The sequence below is a fragment of the Puma concolor genome, chromosome A3 (assembly GCF_028749965.1).
Source record: "Puma concolor isolate L17-30 chromosome A3, mPumCon1.1.hap2, whole genome shotgun sequence".
In the NCBI taxonomy this organism is placed as follows: Eukaryota; Metazoa; Chordata; class Mammalia; order Carnivora; family Felidae; genus Puma; species Puma concolor.
Genome location: NC_141669.1, coordinates 137,579,210 through 137,601,241, shown reverse-complemented (window position 1 = coordinate 137,601,241; position 22,032 = coordinate 137,579,210). Strand labels below are relative to the sequence as shown.

The 22,032-nt window shown below is 57.6% G+C and overlaps 1 protein-coding gene across 5 annotated transcripts in view; it reads right to left on the bottom strand.

Moving 5' to 3' along the window:
* Positions 1-22,032, bottom strand: part of PHACTR3 (phosphatase and actin regulator 3) — a 237,736-nt gene that overhangs the window by 200,858 nt on the left and 14,846 nt on the right. For 3 of the 5 annotated variants that reach the window (XM_086702609.1, XM_086702611.1, XM_086702614.1), the window contains exon 1: positions 14,303-14,810. The exons of 1 other annotated variant lie outside the window; for it this stretch is intronic. In XM_086702609.1, the coding sequence (XP_086558735.1) occupies positions 14,303-14,420 (118 nt within the window). In that variant the 5' untranslated portion in view covers positions 14,421-14,810. Of the gene's footprint in view, positions 1-12,982; positions 13,138-14,302; positions 14,811-22,032 lie in introns of those variants that run through there. One more of the 5 variants, XM_086702612.1, reaches the window with a different exon arrangement.

Below are 22,032 nucleotides of genomic sequence, written 5' to 3'. Positions count from 1 at the left end.
CGAGGAGGGAAGATCACAAGGAGGAGGGAGGAACACAGGCAAGAAGGAGGAGCATAGGGAGGAGGGGAGGAGCACAGGGAGGAGCACAAGGAGGGAGGACTACAAGGAGGAGGGAGGAGCACGGGGAGGAGGGAGGAGCACGGGGAGGAGGGAGGAGCACAGAGAGGAGAAAAGAGCATAGGGAGGAGCACAAGGAGGGAAGATCACAAGGAGGAGGGAGGAACACAGGCGAGAAGGAGGAGCATAGGGAGGAGCACAAGAAGGGAGGACTACAAGGAGGAGGGAGGAGCATGGGGAGGAGGGAGGAGCACAGGGAGGAGGGAGGTGCACGGGGAGGAGGGAGGAGCACGGAGAGGAGGAAAGAGCATAGGGAGGAGCACGAGGAGGGAAGATCACAAGGAGGAGGGAGGAACACAGGCAAGAAGGAGGAGCATAGGGAGGAGGGGAGGAGCACAGGGAGGAGGGAGGAGCACAAGGAGGGAGGACTACAGGGAGGAGGGAGGACTACAGGGAGGAGGGAGGAGCACGGAGAGGAGCGAGGAGCACGGAGAGGAGGAAAGAGCATAGGGAGGAGTACAAGGAGGGAAGATCACAAGGAGGAGGGAGGAACACAGGCGAGAAGGAGGAGCATAGGGAGGAGGGGAGGAGCACAGGGAGGAGCACAAGGAGGGAGGACTACAAGGAGGAGGGGGGAGCACAGAGAGGAGGGAGGAGCACGGAGAGGAGGAAAGAGCATAGGGAGGAGCACAAGGAGGGAAGATCACAAGGAGGAGGGAGGAACACAGGCGAGAAGGAGGAGCATAGGGAGGAGGGGAGGAGCACAGGGAGGAGCACAAGGAGGGAGGACTACAAGGAGGAGGGAGGAGCACGAGGAGGAGGGAGGAGCACGGAGAGGAGGAAAGAGCATAGGGAGGAGCACGAGGAGGGAGGATCACAAGGAGGAGGGAGGAACACAGGCAAGAAGGAGGAGCATAGGGAGGAGGGGACGAGCACAGGGAGGAGGGAGGAGCACAAGGAGGGAGGACTACAGGGAGGAGGGAGGACTACAGGGAGGAGGGAGGAGCACGGAGAGGAGCGAGGAGCACGGAGAGGAGGAAAGAGCATAGGGAGGAGCACGAGGAGGGAGGATCACAAGGAGGAGGGAGGAACACAGGCAAGAAGGAGGAGCATAGGGAGGAGGGGAGGAGCACAGGGAGGAGGAAGGAGCACAAGGAGGGAGGACTACAGGGAGGAGGGAGGAGCACGGAGAGAAGGGAGGAGCACAGAGAGAAGGAGAGAGCATAGGAAGGAGCATGAGGAGGGAAGATCACGAGGGAGGACTACAAAGGAGGAAGGAGGAGCACAGGCAGGAAGGAGGAGCACTAGAAGGAGGGAGGAGCACAGACGAGGAAGGAGAGGAAGGAGCACAGGCAAGAAGGGGGAGCACAAGGAGGAGGGAGGAGCACAGAGAACAGGGAGGAGTGCGGAGCAGGGAGTGCAGAGAGGAGGGGGAGGGGACAAGGAAGGAAGGCTGAAGGAAGGAGGAAAACAAAGAAAGGGAGGCAGGGAGGGATAGAAGGGGGAGGAGGAAGCCTGACTTAAACCCCCAGAGACTCTGTGAAGGAGACCCTACTCCTCTGTCCCCGGGGTCTGCTCCCTTCCTCCCGCTTAGCACAGTACAGGCACCCGCCGGAGCGTGTGCTCAGCATCCTGTACATGGGCACGTGGGAGAAAAGCCACCATGAGGGACACGGGAAGGGTTTCTGGAGCACCCACAGAGGGAAGACAGGGGTGAATATGGGCTCACAGACCCCTCACCGCAGGCCAGAGAGACTGGGTCGGGGGGGAGGACACGTGGCATGTGCCCCGACCACGGTCCCAGCCCCGATGCTGAGATGGTCCCCAAGCTTCCCAAGGGGGACAGGGACTACGCGGAGGTGGCCCTCCCAATCCTTGCAGTGAGGCCTGATTCCAGGCTTCCTTCCCCAGGGAAGTCCCATCCACGTGCAGCCAGGGTCCCTCACCTACACAAACCCTCACAGGGGTCCGCGAGCACAAGGAAAGCAGGCTGGACGCCTGGAGCTCTCCACCGCCTCCCCCTCCCTTGCACGCGGGTACACACACGCGCACACATGGTGACATGCACCACCCCCCCCCCCCCCCCCCAGCCACTGGCTCACTTTACCCGTTGAGCATCCTACCTCTGGGCCTTTGCACGGGCCATTTTCTCCACCCAGGAAACCTTGCCTTTCCCATCACTCATACCCACTTTTCAGTTCTCGACTCAAGTGACACCTTCCCTGAGCCGCCCCAGCCTGCATGCAGGCCCCCTCATAGCACCAGGGCAATCTCACCTCGGCGTGACTAGTATTCGCCTATGGGATATTCCAGTCCCTGCTCGAGGCCCCCGCTAGACTACCCCAGGGGCATGGGGCGGTGCCTCCGCCTCGGCTGTCCACGCCGTCCCCATGCTGCCATCACACCTGGCCTAAGAGAGAGCACTTGGTTTGTTGGATGGGAGGGAGGACGGAGGGGACGTGGAGGGGAGCACCCACTTGCAATGAGCCACCCGGTGTTGTCACGCACGTGTTCTGTGCCTGTCCTTTCCAGTGACAGCCTGGGCTGGGGAAAGGAGCCACCCAACAGCCTCTCCGCAACCAGCGATGTCCCACCCCGTGAAATGTTTGGTGGCTGGGCTCCTGGGTGCCCGTGGGAGAAACGACCTCTGCCCCCTGGCTAACGGGCTCACCAAGCAAGAGCCAACGGCGGCTCCGCCCAGGGTCAGAAAAAGGAACCAGAAACAAAACGACTGATTGGAACCTGCATTTTCCTGAGAGAACAGCTGCTCTGTGCTAATATCCCCCTGGAATAAACTGTCGTTAGTTAATTTTAAAAAGCACACAGAGACTAATTATTAACAAATCTGTAGGCTTCTTTGTAGCAACGCGCACTACCGATAAGTCGCGCTCTGAGCGGCCGCCCTTTACACTCGGTCATCTGCTCTGGGGATTTCCGGAAGGGCAAGACCATTCACCCCGACACCCCAAAGCCGTCATGGCCTTTTGTTGCTGCTATTTGGAGGACGTTTGCCCCTCAATTTCACCTCTGCGCGTGGCTACCCGCGAATGGCAGCCACACCATTGGTGACATGGGTGTCATTACCATATACTCGAGATAAAAGCCACCTTCCCTGAACGCCTACTCCGGGCAGGACTGTCCTGGAGCGGAGAACACAACGGCGGGTAACACCAGTCCTAACAGACAGAAGGCACAAAGAGACATCAGAGGCAAGTTGTCACGCGAAGATGCCACCAGTGTCTGCAGTAATGACCTTAAGGAAAAGACGAGATTGCCGGGGAACACTAACGGGAGAGGGCCTGTGCCCCCACCAGAGGGGCTGCCCGGATGGACCGAAGCACCAGGCCAGGCCCCTCGTTTGTTCCATGTTGGAGATATTAAATCCCACTAAAAAAGGAGACAAAATAGTAAATTATCCCTAAGTCTTTCATTGCTTCCTATTGAGGCAGAACCAGCTACCCATGAGGATGGGGGGGGGGCAGAGGGGGGGAAAAAGAGGGACACGAGGGTCCCCTCTGTCCCCATGCCCCCTCCTGAGCCCAAGGCCAGCACTGAGCATCAGCCCCGGGGCTCTCAGCCCGGCACCCCAGCTGTGGCTGTGACTCAGCCTGTGACCTTGCCTTTTGACCTGGCCCTGTTACATCCTGACTCCCCCAGCTCAGCTCCCCAACTAGGAAGATGCGCACGGGGCCTCCGGAGGAGTGTCCCTCCCGTACCAGCAACCCTGTGAACCAGCCCCAGGGACAAGCAGGGGCCAGGGTGAGAAGGCGGGACGGAACGGCTGATTTCGCCAGGTGGTGGTGACCTCAGGCCAGGAGGGACTCTTCCTGCAATGTCATGAGGGCACCAGCAGGACATGTGGGTGTCAGAGCCTCAGTGCTGCAGAGGACCAGGGCTCCCCATTGTCCCTGGCCAAAATGCTCAGGGGCCACCAAAACGCCTTGAGGGGAAGCCTGTCCATAGTGACGGGCACCCTGCTCAACGCCTTACAGAAACCAACCCACCGCGTCCCCACGGCCACCCTTCACTGTAGGCAGCACTACAAGCAGTCTTCATTTTACAGACGGGGAAACCGAGGCTGAGAGACATAAGGAGGCACGTGGACCCAGGCCGCCTGACGCCAGAGCCCACGGACCCGCCAGATCCCCCCCCACACCTTGTCGGCCAGCGTCCCCATGTCAGCCCCGCCATGTCAGACGCGGCAGGGGATGGCGACATCAAGCTGGCCGAGCCCGTCGTCTCTGGGCGCTGGCGGTCTACGAGGGGAAGCGAGCCCACCGTGGGATCTGCGCTACGGCCCCCACTCCCCACCCCTCCTGTGTCCACGTGTGCCCCGCCCGCTCCGCCCACCGGGGGCCGAGTGTACATCCCTCGCTCAGCACGCCGCCCACGTGCCTGTCCTCACAGACGGAGCCGGAAGTGAAGGCGCGAGACCGAAGAGGCCCCCCGTGCGTCTCCACCTGCCACGAGACACCACTGCTGGGCCCACGGAGGATGCGGGAAAGAGGTGCTGGCTGTGCATCCAGGGCCCATCCTGGACCTGCCACCCTGCAGACACCTGCTCGCCGGTGAGCGCTCCGTGCTGCAGACCCCCGATCGCTGGGAGGGAACGAACTCGAAACAGCACAGAAGGAGACAAACGTGAGGGGTCTGGGCTTATTACGCAGGTAACCTGTCGCTCCCTACTCGTTGACGTGCTAGGTCGCTAGCCAGACCGTGAGCCTCCAGGACAGGCAGTACGTGTTTCCATCGCCCCCCACGCCGTCCCCCCCTGCACACAGCAGTGCTCGATAAGGCAGCAGACGGAGAAATGCCAACCAGGGTCACAAGCCCAGGACGATAACATACAGCATCTCCCCCTTCCTCCGAAACCTACGCTCCCTTTGTGACCTCTGCTGTGCCTCCTCATGTTTCCAGGCATTACCGCAGCTACTTTATAATGTTTTGAGGCCGTCTTCTTCTGCACGTAAATAAATTTGATTTAAAGGAAGATCACACACCACCACTCTCTCTGGAGAGCCCACTTCCACGGTCATACCTAGAGTCCAGTGAAAAAATAAAGAACGTGGGGCAGGGCCAGGCGACCCCAGGAGAGCGGCGCCCGGGTGCTGAGACAGTCCTGATGCTCGCACACGCTCAGGAGCTTTGCACAAAAGACCCTGACCAACATGCCAAGGTCAGCAACAACCTGACTCATGTGGCTGCAGAAACACAGTCATCCCAGAATTAACACTGCCCGGGACGATGTTTTCCTGCCAAAGGGAAGCAAAAAAGATCATTTCTGGCACATCTCTCTGACTTTATTTAAATCCCCTGAGCTAGTGATTACAACACGGCAAAAATGTTTCTGCACATAGACACAAACTTCCAAGGAGTAACGGCCCCCCAAAATAAAGTAATAACACAACTCATCAGTAAGAGTATTGACAAAGATTGTGACTTCAACAAAGTGTTACACTTAAAACAGCTGCATAACAACGCGCAATAAATATATTTATTAAGCCATGTAGCCACAGCTCCCGTCCTCCCCTGGGGTCTTGGCAGATTCATTTTGTGACTGCCCACTCATCAGTGTCAAAGTGCCCTTAATGCGGTGCCCACTGGATAAGGGATGTGCCAAGCTGCCCATCCAATGACTTGCTTTAACAAACAGGGACACCGCCCCAGCCCATTAAAGATAAAACCTTCCACGACTCAGCCATCGGCTGAGTCTCTGCCATCACCTTGCCTGACTTTCAATAAATAAATCTCGTCCTGGTGGCCATTCTGGTTAAATGGACTGGGAAATGGAGGAGTATGTCTGTCTGTGTGTTTATGTGACTACAGATACACATACATCTGTCAGATGGATTGCCTGAGCCAGGAAAGGGACGAAGCATCTCATACCTGTTCCATCTCAAAGACTGAGGCCCTTCAGGGAAGGTGTATGAAGAGGCCAGCAGAGAATGGGCGGGACAGGCCGGGTGGGCGGGGCAGGCAGAGTGGGCGGGGCAGGCAGGTGGGCGGGGCAGGCAGGTGGGCGGGGCAGGCAGTGGCTGGGACGGACAGGGGTGAGAGGGGCAGGGTGGGTGGAGCAGGGGAAGGGGCGGAGTGGACACGGGTGGGTCAGGTCAGGCAGAGAGTGGGCAGCTCTGGCAGGGTGGGCAGGGCACAGTGGGCGGGGCAGGCAGTGGCTGGGATGGACAGGGGTGAGTGGGGCAGGGTGAGTGGGGGGGGGCGTGGGGGGGGGCAGGGAGTGAGCCCAGCAGACAGGGGTGGGTCAGGCAGGCAGTGGGCGTGGCAGGTGTGTGGGTGGGGCATCAAACTCACCAGGATTCAAGCTTCCACCACCTCCCCCCCTCCCGCCAAGGGTGCCCCAGGGTGGGGTCCTCAGCCTCCCCAGCCCTCTGGTGCTTCCTCGAGGGTTTAGAGGAAAGTGAAACACAAGTGTGATGGCCCCGTGTAGAAAACAGAGTTGACGACGAGCACGTTTTCACTCCAGCTATCAATAATTCACCAGACTGTCGGCTCCGTGAAGGCCAGTGACCTTGTCAGTCTTGTACCCCGAACAAATATTATCAAATAAAATTTGGAGGGACATAATGTCCAGGCTTAGATCACACATCTTGCTCCCAACCTTTAATTTCTCGCTAAAGAAATGTCATGAAACATAATAATTGCTTCAGCCTTCCCGAGATGCCTTCTATGTAATTTTCAAAGGGCAGCCTGCGGGCCACATGCATCCCCAGATGTGCGTGGTTTGGCTTGGGGCTTCGTTTGTTTCTAGGCTGCCCTGGCAGGGACCGCAGCTGATGACCCGCAGCCACTCTTCTTACCCTTCTTCACCGGTTCTTGTTAAGGGTAGCCATGCACCTAGAACAAACAAAGCCAACCACCCAAAGCCCCGCGTTCCCCAGGCCCCTGCAGCTGCTGGTGGCAATTTGAACCCTTCTGGCCAATGACGCGTAAGCAGATGTCACTGGGAACGGCTCCCAGGAAAGGAGGGTCATGACTCAGCAGCCGGACACCCCTCAACCTGTCCCCAGCCCCTTCGTCCTGCCCAGAAGGTGTACCTACTGCGAGAGGTGCAACCACCCTGTAACCAGCTGCTACCAGGAAATCACAGAGCCCTCAACCCGCGACCAGGAAGCCGGTGGGCTATCTGCGCCTCCCTAGACCAAAACCCCAATCCTAATCCAGCCGGGGCTCTACTTGGCTTTCCTGTTACGTGAAGCCACACCGATCCCTAACTGATAAACTTGACAACATTTAAACATCACATTTCACATCAAAATCTGGATTTCCAGCGTAGGTCTTAAAACGGGGTGTTGTGGTAGCCCTGGGTGCCCTTTTCCCAAAGGAGCCTGGGAGGCAAACTCACAAAAGTGAACCACTCTCTCCCCCACAATACGTATTCACATCTTCTTCCGAGACCACCCAAAATGCTGTCCCAGAATTATAGGACCAGAGGCAGCGACCTGGAGGTGAGGGGACTCTGGATGGACCGCAGTCTGGGGAGGGGGCTGGCGGGCAGCTGGGGAGCAGCTTCTGAGGAAGGGGACCCGGGGGCTGGACAGGGAGGAAGCCACGGAGGCAGAAACGGCCCTAGGAAAACAGTGGTTATGGGAAAGGGCAGGTGAGGTCTGGAGCCAACGGCTGGGTGGGAAGAGACGAGGAGAGCCAGCCCATCCACACGGCAAGCCACTGCAAGCGCCCAGGGAGACCAGAACCTGAACCTGAACCAGAACCTTCCTCCTCCTTCTGATCGCCATTTCCTGAGACACTGCGGGGCCCCGGGGCCTGACCAGCCCCCGCCGGGTCAGTACGGGCTGACCCACAGTCACAGCTGCAGACAATGAAGCACAGAGAGGCTGACAGCTCGGCCCTGACGCGGACCCAGTCATAGGAGGGGCTGCAAACAGCCCCGGGAGCTGCCCCTCCTTTGCCTCCTGCCCTCCTCGCAGGGTCCACTGCCTCCTGACCTTATCCACCGAAGACGGAACCATCTCCGAGGATGTCGGGAGGCGCTTGTGTCCTCAGAGCTGAGACAGCTACGAGCAATGTCTCAAAATGCATTCACCGGTACAGACACCAGCTCAGGAAGCCTCACCCGCCGGGAGTCAGGAACAATAACTACCACTATGTGACACACAGGAAATGGAGGTTCAGACATGTGAAGTGACTTGTCCAAAGTCACTGAGCTTGCGTGTGGCAAAGCCAACACCTGGACCCACCCGTCCAGCTCCAGGCAAAGTATCTGTCTGGATGGCATTGCTGTCTTCGTGGAAGACAGCCATCCAGCAAGGACCCAACATGGCACATTTTAGCTTCTCTGGGGAAGCTCAGAGTCGAAATAAATGAATCTTGTGCAGATAAGAAATGATCTCTGTTTGGATGTCCTCCCTTAGGAACATGAGAAGATCAGGCTGAGGGAGGCCAAGGGTCCCTCCAGAAGAAGAGCTCCAGACCATGACCAGCTCGGGCGGACTCAATGCCATCAACAAACGTTCACTGGGAAACAGCCAAGTGCGGCATAACCAAGAGGATAATGGGCAAGGCCCTGCCCTCAGGGGGCTTCCCATTCAGAACAGTGCTGGCCCAACGTTCTGGGGACGGGATGTTCTAGATCCACATTTTCCAGTATGGCAGCCACCAGCCACACGTGGCTACTGAGCTCTTGAAATGTGGTCGGTGCAGCTGGGGCCAGGAAATTTTCGTTTTCATTTATTTAACTTAGATTTCAATTGCTACAGGTAGCTAGTGACTGAGGGAGAGACAGAAAATAAACTAGGCTGTCAAATACATCAGTGAGATCATTTCAAAGAGTGACAAGACAGCGGGGAAATTGGCTAACGTGATCAAAAGGGGCGCAGGGTGGGGAGGGGGAAAGCCGGGACCCTAAACTGTGGCGGCTGACCTCCTCTTGCGGGCACCTGGGAAGGCCCCAGCGACAAAGCCGTCCGCGGTCGTGGCCTTCTGTGCTGCACTCAAGTGAGAAGGGCCGGGGAACAGAAATTTCAGAAGCATCCAATCTTTTCCGGTAAGGAATGTGCAGTGCTTTCATCATCAGACAAAAACTCTTAAGTTCTTAAACCCCATATATTTTTTTAACGCATCTAGCTTTTAGTTTTAATAAGCCTGAAGAAGCTGGCAAGGTTATTACCGCGTAGTTTCGCTCCTAATTAGGCCAAGTGGACACTCTGCGAGGGGCCAGAGGGAGACCCCCGGGAGGAGGGCACTGGAGCAAGGCAGGGGGCGGGGGGGGGGGAGGGGGGACCGTGGCAGAACCACCAGGGAGAAAGGGGGCACGTTGCCCTGTCGCCACCAGGCCGTAGGGCTGAGGCAAAGGAGAGACCAGACCACATTTACACTTTGGAAAACTCTCCGTCCCACCAACGGCGGAACCAGGCAGAGGGAAGAGAAAACCAGGACTCGGTACCGAGCAGTCCAGCCAGAAGGCGGCAGGGGCTCCCGGTGGTCGATGGCAGGGAAATTGGAAGCAGCAAGAGCACTCCTCCTGGGAGGAGGGGAAGGGGGCCCGCTGGAGCACGGAGGACGCAACCAGCGAGGGGCCAGCGCGGGACTCCCAGCGAGAGTGTGGCCTGGGACGTGTCCGTGTGTGGCAGCCCGCAGCTCGGGAGGGCACAGGACGCTCCGAAAGGCTTCTCCCCCTCCAGGCAATAAGGCAGAAGTAGGACTGCAGAAGGGAGCCGTTGCTGGTCTCCCAGCCACCCTCTGGCTGTGCCCGAGCTGATCTGCACAGAGGCCGGTCCAGCTGGCCAGCCCCAAGCCTCGTCAGCTACGCCTGCGTTCTGTGCTTGCACCCATGCATTCCACACATGCTCTCTGGAGCCTCCTGCGTGGGAGCTCTGTGCGGGGCTCCGGGCCTAGAGGGGGACAGTCCTCACGGATGACACACACCGGGATCCCAGGAGGTGAAGAGCACCACGAGCGAATCAGAAAGGAGGGACAGGAGGCAACATCAGCCCGAGACCTGAAGGATGGGAAGGGGACCGCGGGACACCGAGGGCTGGAGCTCAGGAGTCACACAGGGCAGGGCCCACGTGGTCACGCACACGGGCACAGACACGTGGATGGGGACACACACACGCAGAAGTTGTCAGCACAGAGACCGAGGCTATGGCTGAGCACTGGACTCAGCGATCGCCCAGGGGAGGCCACCTGAGCCCCACCCTGTCACTTGTTAGAAATGCACGTTACCAGGGCCCCTCCCGGACATGCCGAAGCAGAAACGCTGGGTTTAACAGGACTCCAGGTGACTGATACACACTAGGAAACAACGGTCCACATCAGCAGCTCTCCGGGGAGACGTTGCCCCCAGGGGACACCAGGAGATGTCTGAAGACATTTTTGGTTGTCACAACTAGGGGGTGGGGAGCTCCTGTCGTCTAGTGGGTAGAGGCCAGGGATGCCGCTTAGCATCTTAAGGGCCCAGGGCGGCCCCCACCGCAGAGAGTGAGTAGGCACCAACGTGAAGGGGGTCAAGCCCGAGGAACCTGCCCAAAAGCACAGGTCCCCCACTGGTTGGCCCCCGGAGCAGAAGCTTCACAAAGGGAAACAGCCAGGCCCCACAGAAAGGGTGCAAACGGCAGTCCCAGGGGACTCTGGTCCTGCATCTGGGAAAAGGGGAGGGGTGTGGAGTGGAGAAAGAAGTCAGCAGAGGGCCCTACAGGAAGCCCCAGTGTGCCCACTGCAAGGAGGAGGATGAGACGGCCGAGCAGGGAGCCAGGAGAGCGAAACGCAGCAGAATCCGAGCGAAGAGAGGGTCAGGAAGGGGCACTGGGCAAGGCCAGCGAGGGGACAGGATAGGGACAGTGAGGGAAGGAGGAGGGCAGGGAGGAGGTCACAGACCACCTTCTCGGTGCGGGGGGCAGAAAAAAGCCTAGCAAAACTCCCCGCGAGTAGGAACTCCTCGGAAGGATGAAAGGTCACGGGGTGCTGTCTCACCTTGTTTCCAGCTCAACTGGGGGAGAAGGCCTGGCCGTGCCTGTGGGCTCCGAGCAGGGATTCACAGAGAAGAGTCTTGCGAAGATGCAACATTATTGTTAACGCAGCAATGATGCGGAGAGAGTGGAAGCAGGGGCCCTCGGGGAAAGCCGTTCATGCCCGCCACACAGTCCGTGGCCACAGACGTGGCCACTGAGAGATTTAATGCACTAATAAGGCCACAAAAAGCTGCTCGCGCTCACCAGCGATCAAGGATCCACAAATTAACACAATGAGCCACCATTTGTCACTCTTCGTGCGGGGAAAAGGAGATTGATGACCTCAGATGTTGGCAAGCCTGCAGAGAAAGGGCACTCTCGGAGATTCTGGAAAGAATGTCAATCGGCACGTTTTCCAGGGTGCGATATCACGACAAGAAAATGTGGGTCCCTGTGGCCCTGGCATCCCACCAGATGGGACACGCCCTAGGGGAAATTTACACACAAGCACAAGGAGGCTTTGCCTGGGCATCCACAGCCAGGTTGACTCTGATGGGTAAACTTTGGAAAGAACACCAATGCCTAATATCCAATGAAAGATGTATTCCTTGGTATACTATGTGCCTATTAGAAGAGAGGGAGATGAAAATGTTCCATAGGACAAGACCTCCCAAGACCCAGTGTGCAGCCGAAACACAAGCTGAAGAACATGACATACGGTGTTTTCTTAAAACCTTTCTCCAGGAACGTGAAGATATGAACCTGTAGGAAAGATCTAGAGAGGATTGTCTACGCTCCTCGCAGAAGTAACCTCTGGAGAGAGAGAGAGAGAAGGATATTTTACCTTTCCGAGAATGTTCCTGAGTTTTTACTGAGCGTAGTGATGCGTTAAAAATGCATTTGGGGCGGGGGGGGGGGGGAGGGAGAGTAAATGCAACCTTGGGCTGTTTTCTAAAAATACAAAATCTAGACCAAAGGAGGTGACCCTTCTCCTTGACTTTGTACTGGGTTATTCCACAGCTGGTTCACCGGCTTCAGTTTTCAGGAGTAGATCTTTAGAGCGGCAGGAAGACAAACGAAGAGGTCTGGAAGGGAGGACAAGATGAGGGCTGGGACTTTTCAACCCAGTGAAGAAACGAGTCAGAACGGTGTGGTAACTGCCCTCGAAGAGCAGACTCTCTGAAACCCCGAGTAACACACACCATGAGAGGACCCCATCAGGACTGATGGCTTGTACACTCCTATGAGCCACCTGAAGAATTTTTAGACACATCTGCCCCGAGAACCATGCACTGCCCCATAAAGAAGTGAGTCCCCCATCAAAAGAGGTATGCAAGCACCTGCCAAGGCAACCAGGCAAGGCAGTTATAGAAAATGCTCCCCTGGTCCACCCTGCCTGCTTCCAGCTCCCGGGCTGCTTCCAACTCGAAGATTCTGATTCTCTTTCTGCCAGAACTCCTCTGCTTAACACAATCCATAAATACTTAATTGCCTGATATCTTCAGCAAGGTTCTACCACTCACAGAACGGTACATGCTCTAGACTTTTCGCCTCAGACATCTGCTCTCGGGGTCCCATTCTGACCATCTGAACCAGAGACTAACTCCAGCGTTTGCCCTCCCACGGCAACATTTAATCATCCAAGCCTGCCACCTCTCCCTGGTGGGCCAGCACCAGCCACCTGCCGAGCCCTCTGTTCCCACCCACGGAGGCATCAACTCACAGACAGCCAAAAAGCTAAATCCTCCATAATTTCCGTTTCAAGTTTGCTTCCTTTTACTGCCGGGGAGACAAAAGAAGCTGGAAAGGATTCTCTCGTGACGAGCCACTCAACTTCCATAATTGGAACAGTCATGGATGTGCATCTCCGACACAGAGAGAACCAATCCATCATGGAGTGCCGAAGGCTTAATCCCCGATTCCTAATAAAAGGATTAATTAAAGCCTTAAGGGTCTGCTCATGGCCGGCTCCGCTTGAAACTCCGAGGAAATCAACTTACCCTCCCAAATGTAGAAGCGGAGGGATTTCCTCGGCTGGTACCTTAGTTTGACCAAATGACACAGTGTCAACAGTCCTAACAAAGAAATCTTACAAGCCTCGCATGGCTTTATTGTTTAAAATGTCAAATTGGGCCCTGGTGCCCACAGAGCTGCCTTTACGAGGTCTTTCTCTGTAGTTAGAGAGCGAAGCTCCTATGCGTTGCAGGGAAGTGAAGGAATCCCTCCCCACAAAGCCTGCCTTCCGCCCCAGCCCCAGGGATCATCTAGATTTTGATGCCCACCATTTAACGTGTCCAGGTCCCCATCTGGGGGGGGGGGGCGCATTCAGAGAAAACAAGTCTTCTGCCAAAGGCAACGGCAACTTCTCGTCAAAACCTAATCTGTGAGGGGACGCTGTGCTTCTCCCATAGGAAATCGCGTCCAGTGGCTGGATACCAAAACACCAGCCTTGATTCTTTTTTTGAACCCTACGTTTCAGAAGCTCAGACTTCTCTCTGTGAAGTGAAAATTGCCTTCTGGTGGAGAAAGGTTTTAATGATCACTTTGCTTCCTGCGTCTCCATGGCGACAGGCCCCGCACAGCCCACCCCCCTCCTGCTTTATTAGGCCTTTCTTCCTCTCTGGAAAGTAATCAATCAAGCCATATAGACGCCTTTGTGGCCGGATTTATCACCTAAACAATCGAGGCTGCGGCGGGGGCGGGGGAGTGGGCAAAGTCCGAATCATTGAACGCAAGCGGGCTCCAGCCCGGCGCACTCCCTTCATCTCCCCGCCCGCGGCTCCGCCGGGCACACCTGTCCCGAGAGGCGGCCAGGCCCCGCCGGAGCCGGGCGCCCAGCGGAAGCCCCTCGGCGCGGTGGCCGCGGGAGCGCTGCCCTGCCCGGGCCGGGGCGGGGGTGGGGGGGTGGGGGGGGGGACGCCCAAGCCCCGGCCGCGGGAGCTGGGGCCGCGGGGAGGGGGCCAGAGCCCCGAGCCGGCGCCGGCGGAGGCGGCCACAGGTCTGACTCTCCTTCCCCAGCTGGTCAGCCACGCAAGGCAGGGAAGCCCCTCGGAGGGGCGGGCAGCGCCCCCCAAGCCTGCAGGGAGGGCCGATGCGGGGCGCCCGGTTCTGCCCGGGGAGCTCGGTTCTTGCCCGGACAAAGGGCTCCACGGCGCCCCGGCCGCGTTCCCGGGGACGCGAACTGCGGCGCCCGAGCGCCCGGGTCCTGGCGCGGCTCCCCGATTGCAGAGCGCGGCGCGGAGCGGCGCCGCGGACGAGCCCGGCGCCACCTGGCCCCGGCCTGCCCACCTGCCCGGCCGCCCTCCCCCGGCCCCCGTTACCTGGGTTTTCCCCGGCGTCCGCGGAGGAGGTGGCCGAGGAGTCGGTGAGGACGCTGGGGTCACTCTGCGAGCGGCCCCGCGACACGAGGCAGCCGCTCCCGTCCTCGGACGCGGCCATGGGCCTGGCCGGCGCGGGGGCAAGTTGGAGGAAGGCGCGTGCAATCAGAGCATCCGAGGCGGCCAAGGTCACAGGCGAGGGGGCTGGAGGGGGCGTCTTTTTAAAAAGGAAAATCAAAAGGGACAGGGAGAGGGAAGGAGCGGGGGGACAACGCCAGGCTGGCTTCAGGGCGGTTAGACAATAGCCTGGCGGCTGCAGCCAGGCGCATCCCGGCGCGCGCGGCCTCGCTCTGCTATTTATTCGTGTTTATTCTCATTCTTCAGTCTATATTCCAGGGGAAAAAAAAAAGTTGAACCAGGAAATAAAAACTTTTTCTTGTCAGTGTTTATTGCGTGCTTGGGGCAGGGGGCGATGTCCAGGAATTTCTGGGGGCGCTCCCTCCCCCCACCCCACCCCCCCACCCCCCCCTGGAAAAAAAGGGGAAAAAAGGAAAATCTTTGCTCTTGCAATTGCTTTAATCTGAAAGCTGTTCTTGGAGCATCTGTTGGAAAACATTAGGATTCTCCCATCATGCCACGCGAGAGGAGCATGACGTCACGAGAGAAGGGGCTGAGAGCCAGCGTGGTGATGGGGAGGGGTCTCAATACCTGGGCGCCTGCCTCCTGCCGCCTGCGTCCTGCCCAGGGGAGGTGGGGGCCCCCGATCCTGAGTTATGCACTGCCCACCCACCCCCACCCCCACCCCCACCCCAGCAGGGCTCTAGAAACAAGAAGGCTCCCAGTCCTACTTCCTCCCCTCCCCAGCAGGAGGGGAGGAGACCCTGAGGGTGCCTCCCTTGGAGGCAGGGCCTAATCTCCCCCGCAGCTCCAGGCAGCTGGTTTCCCTGGCCCGCCCTCCCTTAGGGATATGGAAGGCCAGCAGGTCCTGCTTCCGAGACTCCGCCATGGTGGGGTGGGGGGTGGAGGGGGTGCCCTCCGGAGTTTTACTCCTGCCAGCCCTGCTTCCTCCAGGCCCTCGGCCTCCCTTGCCTGGGAGGAGACAGGCAGGAGGGGGTACCCCGTGCCTTCTGGGAGGCTTCCCCCAGATGCCTTGATGGAGTTGATGGGCCAGACGATGGAGGTGACACCCCCCCCAAGGGCTCCCACTTACAGAGGTGTCCTCCAAAGTGCTAATGAGCAATTCTCACCAATCCCAGATAGTGTGTGTGGAGGTGGGGGGGGGGGGGGGGGCCAGCTCTCCTCTAAGGCATGAGGGTAATGAAAAAAAAAAAGGAAAGCCCAGTAAAGGCACAGAGAAGCATGGGGTGTGGCCCATCACCAGGTCTGGGAAGGTGCCCAGAGGAGAGGGCATTTCACCAGATGCCCGGATGGCAGGGCCACGGGGGGGGGACTGGGGGACACCGTTCCCACCCAAGACTTGCTGCAGGGCAGAGGTCCAGTCTCAGCCCCTAGACAGCTCCAGGGGCTTCCCCACTCCAGGGGATGAAACAGAGGTCAGAGGAGGAGGTCAGAGGGGTTCCACAGCCAGTGACAGCAGCACAGGGACGGGGACCTTCCGGAGGGCTGTTCCTCCGGATTTGGCCAGCACCTAAAGCAGGGCTGGGGCGTAGGGGGAGCACACTGGCAATGCTGGATGAACCCCAACGAAGGGCCAAGGACAGAACCGAACCATGATGTGGGGAAATAACATGGATACTCGCTTCACGCACAGCTTTGGGCTGTCAGCAGCAGGTGCCTCCAGAGAAAACATTCATTCACTCATTCATTCATTCATTCATTCATTCATTCATCATTCAAATATTCCAGAGTCTAGTGCATGCTGGGTACCACATCGGCATTAGGGATCCAACAGTGGACAAATGCAGAAACACCCCCCACCATGGGTCTTCCAGGATGGCAGGGGAGGGTAGAGCTGAGAACTGTCACCGATAAACCAAGAGATGACCCCCAAAACAGTTATGCCTGATGTTACCATGAAACAAAGAGGATACTGGTAGGACATCTTACCAAATACTTTTTATCCGCAGATGGTGATGCGCCCAGCTCCGGGCTGAGCGCTTTACTCCAAGGCATCGCCTCTTCCTCACGACGCCCGAGGAGGTGAGAGCAACTATTGTCCCCACCTTAGACATGCGGGCAAGTCACAGGGGTGAGTGGCCTGCCAGGAAGCCAGGACTGGCAGGGCCAGGGCTTCTGGCCCAAGGTCTCTACGAGTGGGTCCTCAGGCAGCCCCCTGGAGAGCCGGGCTGAGTCCTGGCCCCAGGGGCAGGCTTGCGGAACCCCTACCAGGCACACCTTCAGCTCCTCCCTCATGGAGACAGGAAGCCTGTAGCTGGTCCAGCCGGCAGCAGGTGCCGCGATGGACCAGCCCGGGGCCGGGGAGGATGGCAGCCCAGGGGCGTGTCCCGGAGAAGAGAAGAAAGGGCTGTTCCAGCTACGTGCCGTCCACCCTCCCACTTTTCGGACTGGCCTGCTCAGAACCTGTGCTGCCACTGACTTCAGATTTTTCCTTAAATCAACTCTTTGCACTTACATGCATTTTAAGGGAAACCATCGCCACAGCGACAGAGGTGGCCCCTCTGTTGTCTGCGGGAAGGACTATGGTGCCGACTGGGTCGTGACAGCCAGGTCCCCTGCGGGCTCCAGCTTCGCTGAAAAGGGGGATGAGCAATGGTAGGAGAGGCATTCAGACACTCGGGCCCCAGAGATGTTCTTAATGTTACCAGAAGGACAAAGAATGGAAAGAATTTTCTACGGAAGCCAATGTCCGTCCGTGCACCACCTACAATAATTTCTGACCCCTTCAGTGGCACTGCAGTGCCACTCAGCTGCCCTACCAAACCGTAAGGGCAGGACTTCAAAGCCTATGAGGGCACCTGGGTGGCTCGTCGGGTGAGCGTCGGCTCAGGTCATGATCTCACAGTTCATGGGTTCGGGCCCCGCGTCGGGCTCTGCGCGGACAGTGTGGAGCCTGCTGGGGAATCTCTTTCTCTCCTTCTCTCTTTGCCCCGCCCCTGCTCTCTCTCTCTCTCTCTCTCTCTCTCTCTCTCTCAAAATAAATAAACTTTTTAAAAATTTTAGTTGAAAAAAAAAAAAGCGTATGAAAGGAAGCAGCTTGGCATTTGCTCCAGGAGTAGAGAGGGAGAAGACAAGACTGACAACCAAGATTCAGTTTCTTAAAAAATATGCTTTAGCAAAATATTGTGATTTGTCAGAGCTGGGTAGACACGCAGCTTGTCATTATATTTTTGTCTGGCTTTGCAATGTTCCATGATAAAAAAAAAAAAAAAAAAAAAGCTTTAAATTAAAAAAACAGAAATGTGACCCCTGCTACCGGTCAATAGAGACTAGACTGCTGGGTACATGCCTTCGGGGGAGACCTTGGCCTTCCAAGGCATTCAGCCCCAAAGCAGGACAGGCCGGCAGGAGGATCCCGCCCACAGGTGGCAGAGGGCAGCTGTCAGCACAAGGTCCCAGCCTCGAGAATGTCCTCAAGGGGTCTTTGTGTAAGTTACCAACCATCCCTCCCTGCAGCAAGATCCCCGTAAGCCCACTCTGGAAGCCTTACAGGAACCAACAAGGCTGCATAACAGATAAACAACCCAAATATCCATCAACTGACATATGGATACATAAAATGTGGCATATCCATCCACTGTAACATTATTCAGTCATGAAAAGGAATAAAATACCGAACCTGCTGTAATACGAATGGACCCTGAAACAGTATTCCAAGGGGAAAAAGAACAGAATTCCAACACGAAGGGCTACGTATAGTATGATTCCATGTAAGTGACGCGTCTCCAAAGAGGCAGAGTAGTGATGCCTCAGGCTGGAAGCTTGGGGCGGGGGTAGGGAAGAGCTGCTCAGGAGTTTGACGTTTCTTTTGGGGGTGATAGAAACACTTCACATGTTCTAAAATTAGGTTATGGTGAGGGTTTCACAACTGGAAATTTCAAAAACCGGTGAGCTTTTTGGCACGTTCGGTATTTCAATAAAGCTGCTTAAAAAAATAGAACGCGACGAAAACGGCAACACAGCACACGAAGGGACCCAGGCAGAGCTTTGGATGTGAAGGCAGACTGGGTTCACCTCTCACGTCTGCAGAGTGGGATCCTACTTAAAACCCCTCCTGTCCCTGCCCGGGGCTTCAAATCAGGCTGGAGCCCTTGCCGCGCAATCCCACCCACACGCGTCTCTAGAGTTGGTTCTATTCTCGCACAGTGTGCAGGGCAACGTCTATTTTGTGCCAAAAGGCATGACTCTCCCAGAACACCGCAGTGAACAAAATAGGACAGGTCCTCGGCTTCGTGGAGCTCGTGGTCTCGAGAACACAGGACAACAACCAAGAGGTCAAGTCAATCCGCTGATGTCCACGGGCCCCGCGCCGGGGGTGCCTCGCCGGGGCAGGGAGGAGCCTGGGCTGAGAAAGCGACGCTCTTCCTGAAGCTAAAGACTCAGTACAGATGAAGCAGACGAGTCAGGAGGCAGCGGGACGCAGGCCCAGGGACCTGTCTGGGCAGAGGCCAGGAGGGGGGAGCAGCATGGGGCTCTGAAGTCCCCGCAGGAGGCCTTGTGAGGGGCCAGGGCGTGAGCCAGGCTGCAGACATGGGCGGGACACAGACCACGCATGCAGTGTTTCGTGCGGCTCCTCCCGAGTCTGGATTTTGTTCCAAGGACAGTGACAAGTGGCCGGTGGCAGAAGTGAGTCCCCAGAAGATCCCCCCAGCTGCTGATGGAGAAGGGACCTCAGCACCCGGGGATGGACCGGGAGGCCGGCAACCATCCAGGCGGGCCTGAGGGTGCTGAGTCTGGGTCCAGCATGCTGCACGACTGGCCCCAGCGAGTTGGCAAAGGAGGGGTTGTGGAAGGATGGGACCAGGGGAGCCACAGGTCACAGCCAGATTGTTGCTTTCTGGCGACTAACTGGTTATGGGGCTGCAGGGACGTCAAGTCTGATCCTCACAACGAGGTGGGCATTATGCTCTTTCCTGGGCAGGGAGGGCCGCAGAAGGGGCAGGATGGGACAGAAGGACAAGGAACCCCATTTGGACACACTGCATTAGACACGACATCGGAAGAGCCTGCAGCCTTGGCTCAACACCCACGGGACTCCCGGATACCATCTGTCCCCTTACGTGGGGACAATGAAAGGACATGAGCTCCGGCATCTTAGCTCATCTTAGAAGGAGCATAGTGGTCACTCCTGCCCAGCTGTCCCGTGACACTCACTCCAGGGACCAAGTGACAAGTGCTGAGCCAAGCGTCTCACAAGACCCCCTCCCCTCCGTCAAGGCTTCAGCTCTGGCCGCTCCGCTTCTGCAGACCTCACTCCCCGACGACCAAACACAGTGAGAAGCCACCCGGAGTGCACAACAGCGGGATCGTGACTTACAGCCGGCCACCAACATAAGGCTGCAGGCACTTAGACGGTCATTCCGGGGTGTGGTTTCCTTCTGCGAGAGCCCACAAACTTCTTCCCCAGGTCCCTCGTGGTTCAAGGACCGCCGGAGAGCTGATGGCCCTGGAAACTGGGCTGCTAGGATTTCAGCGCCATGAGTTCGAGGATCTGTCAAATCTGCTCACCCGAGAATGCGCCTGGCACACCGTGGTGCCCAGGAAACAAATACGTGTTGGTTGAACCAACTCACGGATGCACACGTGGGTGTGAGGTCCCTACCCCGGGGCAGAGGGCTCACCTCCCCCGTGGCCCAGGTCAACAGGAACAGAATTCTCTCTCTCTCTGACTGGCATATTTCGCTCAGCATAAGACTCTACAGATTCATCCGTCGTTGCAAATGGCAAGATTTCACTCACATGGGGAATTTAAGAAACAAACGAACAAAAGAAAAAAAAAGAGACAAACCAAGAAACAGACTCTTAACTACTGAGAAGGAACTAATGGTCACCAGAGGGGAGGTGGGTGGGGTGCGGGGGAAACAGGTGATGGGGAAGGAGGAGCATACTTGTCATGAGGAGCACCGGCTGTGGTACAGAATTGTCCAATCACTGTATCTACGCCCGAAACTAACGTAACGCTGGATGTTAAAGACACTGGAACAGGAACAGAATGACACCAGCAAACTCAATCTCTTGCAAATCCCTGCTCAAGCTGCCATCTCTGTCCAAGCTCTTAGGGAACAAACAGAAGAGGGACAAGAGGGCAAACCCCAGGGTGGGGACTGGAGGGCCAAGGGGACGGAGGGACCAGACACAGCTCCCCAGCAGAGCCTGGCGGTGAGGAGGGGAGCCGCGCCCTCTGCTGGCCTCTGCAGAAACTGCGTCCAACCCGTCACCCTGGGAGCCTCCTGGACCTGGCTTGGGGAACCCAGCCTTGCACTTTGGTTGGTTTCTTCTGCCCTTGGGCCACGTCCTTGATGGGGTCTCTACCTACGGCCGTACCCATAAGGCTGCCCAGGGTGGTACTTCAGGCGATGCCAGGTAGGGCTCTTTGTAAAACACAAGCAAACTCTCTTCAAGCAAAACTCTGTTTCACCAACCGTGCTCTCCATACGGAAAGGCACCGGCAGCCAGAGCTGGCCTGAAAAACGTGCTGTGGGAGACCCCGACCTCCTCTGATGCCCCCAGCCCTCCTCGGAGTGCTGTCCACCCGCAGGCTCTCTAGTGAAGCGCTTCTGGGCAGGAGCTGAAGACCTGGGCGTGAGACAGGGTTCGATCGCTTCCTCTGTGTGGCCCTCTGTGCCCGGTGTCCAAGTGAGGGAAGGGACAGCCTCGCCTGAGGGTCTGGGCTTTCGGCCCAGCGCCGAGCACACAGGACACGTCTACACGTGCCAGCGGCGATCAGCACAAAGTGTCTTCCAGTGCAAGACAATTTGTACACGCAGTGGGTCAGGGAAGGGCATAAAAGCTGGTGGTGATGGATCTGGGGCCGGAAGCACAACCAGGGGAGAGAACAGAGCACTCCCCGCAGGAAAGAGAAACCAGCCACCGTGGGCTCTGGCTAACCTGGGTCAGGGGTGTGTGGTCAGCTCAAAGCCATAAACCTCAGGTGACCTCTTCCCCCATCCTCCTCTGAACGTCCGACTCCGACATAGTTCCCTCGGTGCGTGTGTCTGGGGGGCGCGGCCCTTCTCTGCAGCTAATGAACGCACAGGGGCTGACGTCTGAGGCCTCCGGGAAATACTGGTACACAACCGGGGCCACTTACAGAAAAGGCGTTTGTTGTCGTGGCCACTGCTGAGAGCTAGGCTCCTGCTTCCTGCCTCGGTGCGTCCCGTGGGGTCTGCGCCGCAGCGGCCGACCCGCGACCCTGCAGGTCCACCCGTGCCGCGGAACGCCCGCCGCTGCAGACGGAGACCTCGGACCGCCTCCCCCCTAGATCTCTCGTGGAGGAAGCAAACATCCTACAGTTTCTGCCATTGCTACTGGGTGTTCCCTTACTTCATACCCTCAGTATGTGCCAGAGAGCAGTCTAAGGGCTTTATGATTATTAACATGGCTGGTGCTAAAAATGACCACATAGGGGAGATCCCAGCACATCCCCATTTTGCAAGTGGGATGCAAAGCGCTTAGTACTTGGCCCGGCTAACAGAGGCAGGATCTGAGCCCAGGTCCTCCGCTCCGGAGCTCAGGCTGTTACCACATCAAACATAGCCTGGGAGGGACAGGCAGGGGCTTCCTGCTTTCTGGATCCCCCGAAAGCCACCGACTTG